At 36.1% G+C, this 17,566-nt stretch overlaps 1 protein-coding gene across 3 annotated transcripts in view; it reads right to left on the bottom strand.

The window, feature by feature from the left end:
* Window positions 1–17,566, bottom strand: part of PRMT3 (protein arginine methyltransferase 3) — a 136,805-nt gene that overhangs the window by 75,903 nt on the left and 43,336 nt on the right. For all 3 annotated transcript variants that reach the window (XM_029208431.1, XM_029208432.1, XM_029208433.1), the window contains one exon: window positions 9,712–9,811. In XM_029208431.1, coding sequence (XP_029064264.1) covers window positions 9,712–9,811 — 100 coding nt within the window. The remainder of the gene's footprint in view (window positions 1–9,711; window positions 9,812–17,566) is intronic.

Genomic DNA, 17,566 nt, shown 5'->3' with positions numbered 1-17,566 from the left:
AAAAAAAAAAAAAAAAAAAAAAAAAAAAAAAAAAAGAAGAATAGCCCTAGTAACACATTGGTAACTAGAATAAATAAGAAACTCTTTCAGAAAAATAATAAAAAGACAAAAATCCCAAATACAATGATAAGCAAAATAAATGAACAGAAATTTCATAGAAGACAATGCCAAAATGAGCTATAAGCACATTTAAAACTGTTAGTTCTTACACATTTATATAACTGCACTCTAGAATTTCCCTCCCAAATTACATAAAGAAATGAGCAAAAATTAGCAATTAAAACCAGTCAATAATACTGTTTATCTTGAGAACATGTATGCAATGGGTTGTATGTGCTTGGTTATATAAAAGGGTGAGATTTCTTTCTGTTTTTGTAATCTCTTAGTGGATTGCCAGTGATGCAAATCATATTTTGGTTTCATGTTTATTTAATAAAATAAAATTTATTTAAAATTGTGTTCCTTCTCTTTTAAAAAATATAGTCATGGGCTTCCCTGGTGGTGCTAGTGGTTGAGAGTCCGCCTGCCGATGCAGGGGACATGGGTTCATGCCCTGGTCCGGGAAGATCCCACATGCCGCGGAGTGGCTGGGCCCGTGAGCCACGGCCGCTGAGCCTGCGCGTCTGGAGCCTGTGCTCCGCAACGGGAGAGGCCACAGCAGTGAGAGGCCTGCGTACCGCAAAAAAAATAATAAAAATAAAAAAAAAAAAATATAGTCACAACACAACTGAACCAGAAAAGACAAAATAACAGCAAAACTGACTTCCATAATAAGAAAAAAATACCATAAAATGTATATTCTTCAGGGGTTTTGTGGTTCTGCAATAAGAGGGTCCCTTACAGCACTTAGTTAAGCCTTAACACAAGAAGTACCAGTGCCTTTGTTTTTTTAATGGTAGATTAATTCTAAAATATGACAGAAGTTTAGTTTTTCTTTTAATAACAGCATTTCAGAAAAAAAGTAACACTTAGAACTATTTTTTTTAATTACTTAAATCAGTACTTAGAAATATAAGCCTCAAATGCAAAATATTAGAAAATGAAAATCTGAAAATCAATGATCTAATAAGCTTCGATTTCAAGAAGCTAGAATAAAAGCAGCAAGTCAAACTAAAAGAGTAGAGGGAAATAATAAGGTCAGAAATAAATAACAGAAAATAAATGTATGATAGAAAAAAATCAACAAAGCCAAAATTTGGGGTCTTTGAAAAGCGTATTAAATGATAAACCCTTAGCAAAACTGATCAAGACAAATCACATTTAATTTCTTAATGAAAAAGAAATTTCATTAAGGGAACAGATTAAGCCTCGGGTTTATTCTTCCTTTTACTGGACCGAAGCACAAATTAATAAAAATAAGGTTGAAGACTGAATTCATGAAAAGGTCAGTTAACCTCACATTCATTCAACTTCAGAGCTGTAGTCCTGACTTTAAATTGGGTATCTCCAGATAAATATTCTAGTATTAAAAAGGTATAGAGGAAAGAGAGTGAAAATGGAGCCAACCAAATCAATGTATACCCACCATTGAAAAATTTACTCAAAACAAGTAATGTATTGAGAGGTCAAGAAAGTCGTTAATAAGAACAGATCAACATTTAATGTTAACTAACTCCAGCTAAAATTTTCATTTCACCTAAATAAATAATTACTTCAGAGTCCTGTCACCTAAATTTTGCCAACTTGGAGGATCTATTAAAGAGAGTATGAAAGATCTATGCTAAAACTAAGAGGACAATTATCTCCATCAAGTCCTTTAAATCAGTTTCAAAAAGCAGTGTAAGTCATGGCTTCTTAAACTTGTCCCTTAAAGTATTTCTAATGGTTAAAGAGAATGAATTGGAATTCCCAAGGAATTAGGGAGTACCTTACTAAAATCAGCTCTGCAAGGGCTCAAAAAAGAAGGCAGGTGTTTTACTTTAAAAATCTGTAAGAATTTTGCATTCCACTCCATAAAAATACTAATAATGCCCCCCTTGAATCTTCACACAGATATAATTTGTTATTTCTCAAACACATGATTGGGGGTTCTCTAAATCCAGGTTGTGGAGCACTGGAGCAGGTATTATTTATTACAAATTGGTGGCATTCATATGATTACTCAAGGCTTGTGAATCAAATATCTGTCCTAAGATAATTCTTAAGTAGAACCACTTCATACTAATTATTATAGTAATTATGACTGAGACAACTGAGTTACATGAAACAATCTGAGTTTGTAATGAATGCCCATCTGTCTGCGAATGCAAACTTAAAATTTAGGAGCTTACTTTCACTCCCAGGTAGAGGTAAACAGTTTTACTGAAAAAAAAAAAAATTTTAATTGCTATACAATTTTGAGTTTGAAATAAAAATTAACAAATATTTCATGTTCTCTGGCTAATATAGTGAAAAGTTTTTGTAAGGACAGTTGATACATACTCCTGAATAACTTATGCCCTTTATCTTCATAATTAGAATAATTTAAAACTCATTGAGCAAACATTAAGCACAACTAGAATGCAACATGGATTATGGAGAGCCAAAAAGCAAATAAATCCAATTGAATCAATCACGTATGATGCACTGAATCTCTTAGCAAACGCAACTTCCAGAAATGTGATGAAAGAGATATAAAACATCTAAAATATTATGTTTCAAAAGCAAAAAGTTACCCACAACACATAACTGCTTCAACATAAACAACTTTCCTTAAGGGACTAAACATTTTCACTTAAATTTGGTCTCAAGCATAGAAAAAAAATAGCATATATTTGAATATGATACATATTACTATACTTTTCTAACATACCTGCAATATAAAATAGCCTGAGATCCACTTAAACAATTTCTCAAAGGGTTACATTTTCCCTACAGCTACCAAGATCCCACTATTACAAAACGGTCTCCTCTCTAAAGTAAGAAATAAAATGGCTGCAGAGTGTCATGTGAATTTTAATTTAAACAAATATTAAGATTAAATAAAGGGGAGGATGGGGAGTGGTTAAGAGTGCAGCTAAGAACAAATGTAAAGATTATAAAACTGAAATAAGTATACATAAGAGGTCTATTTTTTTTGATAAATTTATTTGTTTTAATTTATTTTATTTTTGGCTGCGTTGCATCTTTGTTGCTGTGCGCGGGCTTTCTCTAGCTGCAGCGAGCAGGGGCTACTCTTCATTGCGGTGCATAGGCTTCTCATTGCAGTGGCTCTTCTTGTTGCAGAGCACAGGCTCTACGTGCGTGGGCTTCTGTAGTTGTGGCTTGCGGGCTCTAGAGCGCAGGCTCAGTAGTTGTGGCACACGGGCTTAGTTGTTCGAAGGCATGTGGCATTTTCCCGGACCAGGGCTCAAACCCGTGTCCCCAGCATTGGCAGGCAGATTCTTAACCACTGCGCCCACCAGGGAAGCCCAAGAGGCCTATTCTTAATTACATTTTTACTGTCTTTGTTTTCATTTTATTCTTAATTCAGATGTCAGCACATCTGTGAAAAAATCATGCTTATGAACCACAATTTTCCTTTCAGTGTTCAAATACAGTAACTATCTCTCTGTTAATATTTGGAGTACTCAAAAAAGTCCTACTGAATATGCATTTTATATTTTATGTAAAATAATTAGGTATTATCAGTACTACCTAAAATTTGTTTACAGAGCAGCAAACTGAGACTTTTTCTTGAAACATACATATAATACATTTTAATTCATATTAAGAAAAGTATCAAAAATATCCCTAACCCCAGTAATCCACATCCATCAGCTGATTATACTTCTTTGCACTCATTATAGGCAGAGTCAATTAGTAAATTCTAGCCATGGAAACAGAGGACCTTTTGCTCTTACAAAGGGCTAATAAGCCAAGGCAGAAGCCCCAAGAATGTTCTTCCCTCAAGTATTAATATTCTTTACTTCATGTATATTACCATTCCCAACTTTTATTTATTGAATAACCTACTCAAGCAGCTCATGCACTAGTTACAGATTGCTTAAAAGTTTGTGTAGGGCTTCCCTGGTGGCGCAGTGGTTGAGAGTCCGCCTGCCGATGCAGGGGACACGGGTTCGTGCCCCGGTCCGGGAGGATCCCACATGCCGCAGAGCGGCTAGGCCCGTGAACCATGGCCGCTGAGCCTGTGCGTCCGGAGCCTGTCCTCTGCAACTGGAGAGGCCACAACAGTGAGAGGCCCGCGTACCGCAAAAAAAAAAAAAAAAAAGTTTGTGTAACTTTCAAAACTGAATGGCTAATTACTGAGGTCTTATTATGTGCCAGAATGTTTTATGACATTTACAGGTATTAATTCCATTTAATCCTCACAAAAACCCTGTGAAGTGGGTACTACTGTTATCATCATTTTATAGAAAAGGAAACTGACTCACAGAGAGGTTCAGTAACATGCCCAAATTAACAAACCTAGGTGCAGCAAGACAGGGCCAAGAATTCAGGTGGTCTGACTCTGGAGCAATATTCTTAACTCTGTCACATGCTACATCCTTGCCTTCCTGTGATGTACAGAAAATTATAAATAAGATCGTGTCTGTGGCCAGTGAGTTTCTATCTGGGAAAGTTCTCTTATGATGTATATTCCCCCATCATTTACTAATGCTGATCCCTTTCACAGAATATGACCATACCAAGTAAATCCTGGTTCCCAGTCTTAAGAGAATTGAAAAAGGTACATGAATAATTAATTCTAATACACTGTAAAAGTGTATAATAGAAGCTTAAACTAAACCACAAAAGAAAGGAGAAAAGAGATTCTATATGTGATCAAGGGGCTAAAAGGGAAAGCTGCGTAAGGGAGGAGATGTCTGAGATGAGTCTTCCAGGACTACTAGCAGTTTGCCAGACAGGGAAGGTAAAACACACTAGAATAAGGCAGTTTGCTAACACATATTTTGCTCTCACTAATCATCAGTATCTTCCATTAAGGGGTAAACTATTTCTGCCAAAAACACACTAATAATAACGTGACTTTAGAAATAGAAACAAAAGACTTTAAAACAACAGTAATCTTTGTTATCAAAGGAACATTTTTTACAGTTAATTTTACGTAACACTGTATTTTTGATTTTTAACCTTTGTTATTTTTCACTATTATTTTTTTAAAGATTATTGATTTATTTTATTTTTGGCTGTGTTGGGTCTTAGTTGCGGCACGCGGGATCTTTCGTTGCGGTGTGCGGGCTTCTCTCTAGTTGTGGTGTGCGGGTTTTCTCTTCTCTAGCTGTGGCGCGCAGGCTCCAGGGCACATGGGCTCTGTAGTTGTGGCACGCGGGCTCCAGGGCACGTGGGCTCTGTAGTTTGAGGCACGCAGACTCTCTAGTTGAGGCACATGAGCTCAGCAGTTGTGGCACGTGGGCTTAGTTGCCCCGCAGCATATGGGAACTCAGTTCCCTGACCAGGGATCAAACCCGTGTCCCCAGCATTGAAAGGCGGACTCTTTACCACTGGACCGCCAGGAAAGTCCCTGTTATTGATTATTATTTATTGATTTTAAAAAATATACCAAAAATCTGGCAGTAAAAAGATGTCTTTTACTCTGATGGACCAACAGAAAAATAAGAAAAGCAAGAAAAAAAATGGCAAGAGGTATAGAGTTGAGGGAAAGTTATGTCTTACATTTCCTTATCTTGAACCACTGGACATATGAGATTATGTCTACTTTTAAGTAGACAAAACAACACATACTAGACATGTACAGTTTTATTTCGCTTAAAATTTTCGCAGTAATAAATATAAAAGAGGAAAAATAGAAGAGTTTAAAAAAATCCTTAAATTCAGGTCATAAGCATATTTCTTGGTATGGACAGGATAGGCAAAAACACACCTGTACAACTGAAAATTTGTGTTGTTAATTAATCTCCAATACTTTCCCTAGCTCTAAGATTAATTCAACTTATCTAATTTACTGAACTACTTACATAATTATTATTATATCATTTAAGGCAAGAAAGACTGGGAAAGGCCACCTAATCCTTGTGGCAGTTGTCTGAAATGGCATGGTTTCACTGCCAGACCAAACTAAAACCAACAAAGACATTTCAACATGGACCAGTTGAAAATGTGACCTATGACAGGCTTCATGGCCCAGTTTCTGGACTGTTGATAAACCAAATCACAAGTCATGTTTCTAAGTGATAAAAACTATAAAATCCTGAAAAGCTATTTACAAACAATAAAGAATATTAAATATGAACAAAGAATACCCCATCATTGTGGGTGTGGGCCTGTGCATGCATGCACTATACAGACACACTTGTGTTGGTGAAAATGGGATGGGAAAGGTGACAAAATTTTAGGTCACTTCTGTGAAGAGCAAGCCTAGACAGAAAAATTACAAAGGACTTTAGACAACCTGAATGTATATTATAAGTGATCATGACAATGTAAATTCACCTAATGTATAATTTTCCTGACGGTCCTGATGACAGAAAATAACATGTCCAAACAAGAATCACCTCTGGCAGTTGTATCATGCAATGCCAGGATCTTATCTATCTATTTGTAAGGAGGTCATGCTGAAAACTTAGACGGAAAAGAGCAACACCAAATGAGTCAACCTGGCTTTACTGGCTCACAGGACAAGAATTAGGGATGCTTACTTTGAAGTTTTATTAGGTGATCAGAAATGGGAAGTCATAAAGAATGGCTCTGTTGGTACAGTAAAATGTAAAAAATGAGAACAGATACTCATAGGCACGAAAATTAACATCCTATAGAAATTAAACTCTTTTTATTTAAATTATAACAATTTTATCAAATAGAAATTTCATTCAATAAAAATGAAAATGTAAAATTAAATGCAAATCTAAATGTAGAAATGCATATATCTAAGAGACAAGTGATAGTTTATTAAACTGACATGCTAACAGCAATGATTTGGCTTTTAAAATTACATTCTTATCTAAGAACATCTTCCAAAATAAAAGCAAAGTTCATGAACAGCTGTAGACAAAAAACGTATCTAGATTAAGCCATGGATCAGTTACTGGATCATAGTAGAAGAAAACAGATGTACATCTCTGCAATATATGATGCCTACATTGCTATACTGGATTACACATCCATTAAACATCTGTGTTCAATACTGCAGGGTATTTTCTTTTTTTGGCCCTTCCTTGTTGAAAATGCTTTTAAAAAGAGAAAAAAGTCTATGCTATAGCTTGAACTTGGATTATTCTAGATTTTTGCATCCTGACTGATGTAAAAAAAAAAAAATCAAAGACAGAGGATTCTATGCAAGGTACTTTAATTTTAAATGCTGCTTCATGAAAATGTGGCTTTAAAATAAATTTAGAATAGTAAGTTGTTTGCCACTTGCCCATTGTTTAAGCCAAAGTAGGAATATCTGAAAAAAATCTTGAATATATTTTAGGAAGCATACCTTCTCCTTGTTTAATTATGTAATTAGAATTTTCCAGCTTCTCAGCTCAGAAATCCGAGTAGAAGTACCAAAGTCAGGAGGGGACTTACTTATAGAAGATACTATAAATGATACTGCCAAGCCACAAAGATGATTCGGTAACTGCCATAAATTACAGTGTCTAATGCTCCACCTAACACGTTTAACACAATCTGCTAGACTCCAACCTCACTGATGCTTACAAGGAGAAGGCAGATGGTAAGATAATGCAAACTCTTAAGCTACACCTTTGTGAAGAGGAAGAAAGAAAGTTCTTAGTTACCACTTCCTGGACACACATATTTGTTTCCCTTACTGAAGGGTTTCTGAAAGCACCTTGGTTCCAAACAACTGACCCCTTTCATCTCAGGTTCCAGTGACTCAGTATTGTTTCTGTGACACTGTCTTCCCGATAAAGGCAGAGATCATGCCTGACTAATCCTCCAAAATGAAAGGTGTCCTTTACATCAATTAGAGTCTAACTACAAGAGTTAGAGGAACAAAACGAAAAAGCACTGCTACAAGAGCCCAGGGCTAGGATCGCACAGTGGATGCTGGAATTATGACAAGTGGGAATTGGAGCCACAAAAGAAACAGCTTCTGTCAGCAACACCACTAGAGACAAAAGAGAAGTAGAGAAATGCCCTGTCTTCTCCCTTCCATAAATCTCCCATTAATGTTTCCCATTAGATTCCCCAAACTCAACAGAAGTCGGCTGCCACAGGAGCCTAGGAAAAGCCACCTGCAGCGGTAGCCCTTCTCCAATCAGACAGAAGAAAAAAGAAGGATGTCAAATGGATCTGAGGGCAAAATAAGCCCAAGACCAGCATACCTTCCAGTAAAGTTCACATCATAATTGTAACAATCTCATAAATTCACTCAACCTAGCTAAGTTATCATTTATTATTATACCAACTGGCTCTAAGATTTCAATTGCATATTAATATTTCTAGACCACATTTCAAGTTCTGAAATGAAAATTCCTAGAACATCACTACCCAGAAGGATAATTCTGCTAGGCAGGGCAAGAACTACCCAGCTAGTTAACTGAGGTAACAGGAAGTTTAGTGAAGTCTATCTTTTAGTTTGCTTCAAGTGTAATTCGGGGTAATTTTAAAGATGCATTTTCCAAGAAAAATAAAATGGTCCCTAGAGAAATGAGGATTATGTCAGCCAACATTTAGTATAAACTACTTAAAGTTGTTGCCAAGCAGATGCCTCAAATGTACTTTCTCCAAAACACCTTTTTGTAGTCTTTAAAAAGATGCTGAATTTTTAATTATACTAACTAAATTCATTCCTTCTCACTCAATTCATAAGGGAAATCAGGGTGCTGATACAAATTATTTGGCATAAGAAGAATAATGATATTGTGATCAAGAATTGTTAAAAGCCAAGCCTAGCATGAAAAAATCAACACACTGTTTCACATGCAAAAGAGTAACTGCCAACAACAGTGACTGTCAATGGGTCTAAATTAAAACCACTACATTAAAACTGAACATTTCAAAAGCTCCCTGAAGTCAGTGCAATTTTGCTAGAATTATTATTTTCTATGTTTATTCAAAATTTATAGAAAATTATAAAGCAAAACTCATTCTTTTCGAGAAGTTTTGATAAATTCATTTAATGAAAATACATGTTATCAAATACTTTTCTTTAAAAAAAGCTTAACAACTTCCAAATGGTTAAAAAAAAAATCTTCGTATATCTGGAAAATAATATATACTTGTCTTAATTGAAGTGGCATATCAGTGAGTTAAATCAGTTGACAATACCATTAGTTTTACTTTACAGACTCTTTAAAATAAATACTCTAGTCTTGATCTGTGGTTTCAAAAGCAAATTATAAAGCTATATATTGTACCTTAATTTTATTATCTTAATAATGCGAATAAATCCTATTTTATGTGATAAAGGACACGGATTACATGACCTAACAGATCAGAAAGACAGGATATTAAGTATGACAACAACAGTGGCAACATCACATTATTCTGACATAAACAGTCTTAGGAAATCCTTAACTAGTCCTTATAGGCTTTTAGAAAACATATTTAGGTCTCTACAAATCTAGAAAGTAGAAAAATAATAATTCTTTATTATGACTTTAAAAGCAAAAAGGCTAATTTACCCTCTTCTTTAAAAAATTATAAATGGCCAGTAAATAAGTGCCATTTCAGAATAAACTACCATAAAAAGACTGTAGCTGTTTTTAAAATAATGCTACCATTTTGCCATTTATCAAATATAATTAAACGCAGAAAAACTGCTACTTTATTCATTGCCTTTTTAAAAAATTAACAAAAGTAGTTTTCTCTGCAAACACTTACCATCCACTCGGATATAATAACGTCCACTTTTTCTACAGGAAGACGAACTTCTTCGATTTTTCCTTTAATTAGCATAATAGTATCTTCAAGTTTATTTAGTCTGAAAATTGTCATAATGAATTAAATTAGTATGTTAAACAGATTCTGAAAACTAGTCAAATTACATAATTTCTTGGCAACCGTTCATTTTAATTTATGGAACCCAAAGGTATGTTTTTTCAAAGTTTATTTATTCTCTGGGCACTGTAATTGCTTTTTGGTCACATCATGAACCCCCCAGAATGTTTCTGGTTAATACAATAATACAACTAGACCAGCGTTTAAAACTACAGCATGAAAAGAAACCCGAATTCTAGTCAAAATACATGTCAATAAAGTTAATGGGTCTTTTTTTTTTTTTTTAAAGGGAGAGGTGGAGACAGACAGACCAGACAACAAAAGTGTATTTTAAAGGGAAGTAGTGTGTCACAGTGGAGAGACAGTTAGGGCCAGAGCTCTTACACTGATTTCCAGGTCCTCTAGCACTTGTCAGCTAAGTGATCTTCACCAAATTATGTAACAATCTCACTGAGCCTATGTGTTCATGTATAAAACAGAAAGATGATACCTTCCCTAACTACTTCACAGCCTATTATGAGGATGAAATATTTGTGAAAGCTATGTACACATCCTCAAGCCCTATATAATGGTAACGTATTATCATGAATAACAAAATACCGTATGCTGTGTAAAACTTGAAATTCTCCTCCCATCATAAATAATTTAACCTTGTCCAATACCATTCATTAGATATTTTTACATGCTTGATCACTAGATTAGCACATATTTTTCACCCCCTCCTTTTAAAATTTCAAATGAACAAGAGTTAAAGAGATAATTCCAAAAAGCTAAAAGCAAGCTACTAAGCTTGTATCTAATTAAATAAACTCGCAACCTTCAAAGGATGTACATCTGAATTATAAAGGATTTCTTCTGCTAACAAAGGAGGGATTTTCCACCCAAGTTTCATTGAGGTATTATATACGTAAGATTAAATGCATTTTAAGGGTAAATTTTGTTGAATTAAAAAGAAAACAGATATACTTGGGTGACCACCACCACAACTATCAATATATAGACATTTCTATTTTCTTACGAAGATTCATTAGGGCTCCTTCCAGAAAATCCTCCCATCCACAGGCAAGCACTGATTTCTTCCTTTTACTACATATTAAAATTTGTATTTTGGGGACTTCCCTGGTGGCGCAGTGGTTAAGAATCTGCCTGCCAATGCAGGGGGCATGGGTTTGAGCCCTGGTCTGGGAAGATGCCACATGCCACCGAGCAACTAAGCCTGTGTACCACGACTACTGAGACTGAGCTCTAGAGTCCACGAGCCACAACTACTGAAGCCTGTGTGCTTAGAGCCTGTGCTCCACAACAAGAGAAGCCACCTCAGTGAGAAGCCCACGCACTGCAACAAAGAGTAGCCCCCGCTCGCCGCCAACTAGAGAAAGCCCGCGCGCTGCAACAAAGACCCAACGGCAGCCATAAATAAATAAATTTATTTTTTTAAAAAAGTCTGTTACTTTGTAGAGTTTTACATAAATGGAATCATACTGAATGTACCCCTTTGTGTCTGGTTTCTTTCAAAAAGCATACTTTTTAGATTCATGCATATGTTTCTGTATATCAGTAGTTCCATTCCTAGGTATTGTTGAGTAGTATTCCACTGTATGAATAAAACACTTTCATTCACCCACACACGTGGGGATGGAATTCTGGATTATTCCAGCTTTGTACTATAATGAATAAGGCTGCTATTAACATTTATGTACAAGAACTGCTCTGTTAAATGGAAGTGATAGAACTTTTTAGGAAACTGCGATTTTGCTTTACAAAGTTCATATACAATTTTACATTCCAACAAGCAATATATGAGCATTCCTTTTTTAATTTTTTAATTTAATTTTATTTATTTTTTTATACAGCAGGTTCTTATTAGTCATCAATCTTATACACATCAGTGTGTACATGTCAATCCCAATCGCCCAATTCAGCACACACCCCCACCCCCTCCGCTGCTTTCCCCACTTGGTGTCCATACGTTTGTTTTCTACATCTGTGTCTCAATTTCTGCCCTGCAAAAAGGTTCATCTGTACCATTTTTCTAGGTTCCACATATATGCGTTAATATACGATATTTGTTTTTCTCTTTCTGACCTACTTCACTCTGTATAACAGTCTGTAGATCCATCCATGTCTCTACAAATGACCCAATTTCGTTCCTTTTTAGGGCTGAGTAATATTCCACTGTATATATGTACCACATCTTCTTTATCCATTCATCTGTCAATGGGCATTTAGGTTGCTTCCATGACCTGGCTATTGTAAATAGTGCTGCAATGAACACTGGGGTGTATGTGTCTTTTTGAATTATGGTTTTCCCTATAGCTTCACAACCTAGTCATCTTAGTATTGCTGATCTTTTAAATTTTAACTGTGTGATAAGATCTCATCATGGTTAAAAGTTGCATTTTCCTAATGACCAAGTATTTTTTCTATATGCTTACTGGCCATATTCCCCTATCATCTTTTGTTCAAATTTTTTGCCCATTTAAAAAATTGGCTCAGTTGTATTCTTATTATTGAAATTTAAGAGTTCTTTACATCTTCTGGATAAAAACCCTGATGGATTTAAGTACAGCGAATATTTTCTTCCATCCTGTGGCTTTTTCATTTTTTTAATGATATGTTTGAAGAGCTAAAGTTTTTAATTTTGATAAAAACCAATTTATCATATTTTTCTTCTGTGGTTCATGCTTTTGGTGACATATCTAAGAAATTTTTGCCTACATCAAATATTTTCACCTATGTTTTCTTCTAAATTTTTTTTAGTTTCCATTTTAAGTTATTTTTTCCAATATGGCATCATGATCATTATTTTCATATATAATGAAAAAACTTTGCTGGAAAAACTATCACAAGTGATAGTTTCAACTTTGTTGAAGAAAAAGTATTATCAACCCATGGAATTACTTCAGAATCTTTGTCAAAAATCAATTAAACATAATGTGTAAGCTTATTTCTGAACTTCCAATTCTGCCCCAAGATTTAGATGCATATCCTTATGCTAATACAACAGTTTCTTGATTTTTATAGCTTTAAATCAAGTCATGAAGTCTGACAGTGTATGTCCTTTAACTTTATTCTTCTTTTAAAATTCTTTTGGATATTCTAGGCCATTTGTGTTTTCCATATGAATTTTAGGATCAGCTCTCAGACAATATGTAAACAAAACAGCATTTCTGTGTCCCAATAGGAAGTAATGAGAAAAGAGAATGGACATATCTCGGTGAGTGAATAAGGATCAGACTGTCAAATCTGACTCACATAAGCCAGAGATTTTACCCAGTGTCAGGCTTCACAAATAATTTCAAAAATACGGGCAATTAAGAGGTCCAGACTAATCAAGAAGTCTGGGACATGAAAAGCAACTTCTTTATTCCCTTCCCTGTATTAGACATGCACACTCTGGCCTAGAGTAGACAGGCCTCTAAGTAAGGTGCATAGGTTATTAACTTCCACAGTAAGGAGTCCTGCTCTATGTACCAGATTGCTCCCTGCTTTTTCTGAGTCTCTTGATTGCCTGTATCATTGAAATTATTAATAAAGCTTAATACTGGATAATCTCTCTGGGTAATCCTGGGTAATCAGGTTTCTGTGTGTCTGATTTGAAAATATTTTGTCTCAGAGTAGTGCTGTGAGGAGGACTCATACAGATCCATGAATCAAAAAGGCTGAGGCACTTTTTAGCCAGAAAAAGGAGGAGACTGAAAAATAAGAGGAGGATCTAATCCTGGGATAGTTGCCTACTCATCCTTGGTATGAAGTGGCAAAACTGAGATTCAGAGAAAGTAGCTACTGGCCTGATAGGCAGCAGCAGGCAGAGAGGAAGAGAGTAAAAAATTACACTATCTGGCAGTTACTAGCATTTCTGAAAAAATGCCAGTCTTTTCAGAGAAGAGATGATGGCAAGAGAAAGGACCAGAAGAACAGTTTTTCTTCTCACTGGAAGGCCTTCTTATGCTTATATGGCTGCCTGGGAAGATGAAGTATCCATTAAGAAAGTAATGAACTTAAAGCCTGGGGTTACCCCCAAAGATGATACAAACGGAGGAGGACATGGTCAGAGGAATGAGTGCTGAGAATATTTTGTGAAAGAGGACATTTTTGAGAGACATCCCAGAAAATGCTGGTGAAATCATTACTGGCATGGATAAACAATCAGGAGGATACTATCACTTATTTTACATACAACTGAGTAGAAAGGATTACTTGGGTCGATGATAGATCCCTAAGAGGCTGTGAACAGATGCTTCCAGGTGATACAACAACTAAACTACTACAGTGAGTAAGAGCAGGGCTGCAGTTTATCTATCTCAAGAGAGGTAATCCCCTGTCATCACCCCAACCCTCAAGTAGAACAGTTCTCTAAAACAGTAGGCATGTTATGCATGCAAGTCAACTTAGACTGGCTTTATGATAACAATATAATTTAATGCTATTGGCAAAGATAAGAACAGATGTGGAAATCAGCAACTCCTCCTTCTTGAGCACTTTATATAATCTTGTTATTGGGAAGCCAAGAGAATATTCAGGAGGCAGTATCTGATTACTTTGTTCAGTTACCAAGAATAGTACTGCATGATGTTTTTGACATACAAAAGAATGGGGGCATCAACAGGAGAAAAGACAGGGGGAAGAAACAAAAAGCAGCTCACTGAGAGGGGAGTTTAGATAGCTTTCGAAATATGATGTGAAAAAGAGAAATTAGATAACATTTCTACTGAGTTATTAATAAGCTTTGTAGAGAATGGTTCAAATCCTGGTAGTCATTAGGGTCTTCACAGGTTTTTTCTTTGCAGAAATCATTGTAGAAAATGTTGTAAGATTAAAGATACCAGAGAAATACATGGCAAGGAAATATTGACCAATGTCAGAGGGTAAAATGGGGAAGAAGTTGTTAAAACAGCTGACTGGTAGTTCATGCACAGCATCTATTGGGGGACATTCATCCCTTGGATGAATTTTCCATTAAAAGTGACTTAATGGGCTTCCCTGGTGGCGCAGTGGTTGAGAGTCCGCCTGACGATGCAGGGGACACGGGTTCGTGCCCCGGTCCAGGAGGATCCCACATGCCGTGGAGCAGCTGGGCCCGTGAGCCATGGCCGCTGAGCCTGAGCGTCCGGAGCCTGTGCTCTGCGGCAGGAGAGGCCACAGCAGTGAGAGGCCCAAGTACCGCCAAAAAAAAAAAAAAAAAAAAAGTGACTTAATGTCCTTGCATTGTCTGGAAGGAGGTTAGAAATATTAACAATACACTTTGATATACTTTAATTTTCAGTGTGTGTTTCATGTTCTTTACAGAAATACAACTGATTTTTATATATTAATTACGTATTCAGTACTATGAACAATTATATGCCAATAAATTGGACAACTTAGAAGAAATGGACAAGTTTCTAGAAACATACAGCCCATGAAAATTTAATCAAGAAGAAACAGATAATTTGAACAGAACAATCACTAGAAGTGAAATAGAATCTGTAATAAAAAAACTCCCTGCAAACAAAAGTCCAGGACCACATGGCTTCACTGAGGAACTTTACCAAACATACAAAGAAGAACATATACCAATCCTTCTCAAACTATTCCAAAAGACTGAAGAGGAGGGAACACCTCCAAAGTCATTCTATGAAGCCACCATCATGACACTGATACCAAAAGCAGACAAAGACACTACAAAAAACAAAAGAAAATATACACACACATGTATATAGTAGAGGCCAATATCTTTGATGAATATGCATGCAAAAATTTTCAACAAACCAAATGGTGAAAAGCTGAAAGCCTTCCCACTAAATTCAGGAAGAAGACAAGAATGACCACTCTCACTGCTTCTATTCAACATAGTATTGGAAGTCCTAGCCATAGCAATCAGACAAGAAAAAGAAATAAAAGGTATCCAAATTGGAAGGGAAGAGATAAAATTGTCATTACATGCAGATGATATGATACTTTATATAGAAAAACCTAAAGCCTCCACACAAAAACTACTAGAACTGATAAACAAATTCAGCAAGGTAGCAGGATACAAGAGTAACATACAGAAATCTCTTGCATTTCTTTACACTAAAAATGAAATATCGGAAAGTAAAAAAAAAAAATCCCTTTTAAAATTGCATTTAAAAAAAAATACTTAGGAATAAACCTGACCAAGGAGGTGAAAGACTTATACACTGAGAACTATAAAACACTGGTAAAGGAAACTGAAGATGATTTAAAGAAACAGATAGATATCCCATGTTCTTGAACTGGAAGAATTAATATTGTTAAAATGGCCATACTACCCAAAGCAAGCTACAGATTGAATGTGATCCCTATCAAATTAGCTATGACATTTTTCAAAGAACTAGAACAAATAATCCTAAAATTTATATGGAACCACAAAAGACCCAGAATTGCCAAAGTAATCCTGAGGAAAAAGAACAAAGCTGAAAGCATAACCCTCCCAAAGTTCAGACAATACTATAAAGCTACATTAATCAAAAGAGCATGGTATGGGGCTTCCCTGGTGGCACAGTGGTTGAGGGTCCACCTGCTGATGCAGGAGGCACGGGTTCGTGCCCCAGTCCAGGAAGATCCCACATGCCGCGGAGCGGCTGGGTCCGTGAGCCATGGCCACTGAGCCTGCGTGTCCGGAGCCTATGCTCTGCAACAGGAGAGGCCACAGCAGTGAGAGGCCCGCGTACCGCAAAAAAAAAAAGAGCATGGTATTGGCACAAAAACAGACATATGGATCAATGGAACAGAAAAGAGAGCCCGAAAATAAACCCACCACCTACAGTCAATTAATCTTCGACCTAGGAGGCAAGAATATACAGTAGAGAAAAGACAGTCTCTTCTGCAAGTGGTGGTGGGAAAGCTGGACAGCCACATGTAAACCCCTCACACCATACACAAAAATAAACTCAAAATGGCTTAAAGACTCAAATATAAGACATGATACCATAAAACTCCTAGAAGAGAACATAGGCAAAACAGTCTCTGACGTAAATTGTAACAGTATTTTCTTAGGTCAGTCTCCCAAGGCAATAAAAATTAAAGCAAAAATCAACAAATGGGACCTAATCAAACTTTGTACAGCAAAGGAAACCATAAACAAAACAAAACAAAAAGACAACCTACAGACTGGGAGAAAATATTTGCACATGATGCAACTGACAAGGGCTTAATTTCCAAAATATACATCAGCTCATAATACTCAATAACAAAAAAACAAACATCTCGATGAAAAAATGGGCGGAAGACCTAAGTAGACATTTCTCCAAAGAAGACATACAGATGGTCAATAGGCACATGAAAAGATGCTCAACATCACTAGTTATTAGAGAAATGCAAATCAAAACTACAATGAAGTACCACCTTACACCAGTCAGAATGGCCATCATTAAAAAGTCTATAAATAATAAATGCGGCAGAGGATGTGGAGAAAAGGGAACTCTCCTACACTGCTACTAGGAATGTAAATTGGTGCAGGTACTATGGAAAACAGTATGGAGGTTCCTTAAAAAACTAAAAACAGAAATACCACATGATCCAGCAATTCCATTCCTGGGTATATATCCAGATAAAACAGAAACACTAATTCAAAAAGATACATTCACCACAGTGCTCACAGCAGCACCATATACAATAGCTAAGACATGGAAGCAACCCAAGTGCCCAGCAACAGATGACTGGAGTAAGAAGATATGATACAAAGACACACACACACACACACACACACACACACACACACACACACACACACACA

Source organism: Monodon monoceros, unplaced genomic scaffold, assembly GCF_005190385.1.
Source record: "Monodon monoceros isolate NGI ecotype Baffin Bay Population unplaced genomic scaffold, NGI_Narwhal_1 Super_Scaffold_7, whole genome shotgun sequence".
Taxonomy (NCBI): Eukaryota; Metazoa; Chordata; class Mammalia; order Artiodactyla; family Monodontidae; genus Monodon; species Monodon monoceros.
Note: the sequence above shows the minus strand (reverse complement) of the source record. Positions and strands in the feature narration are given on the sequence as shown.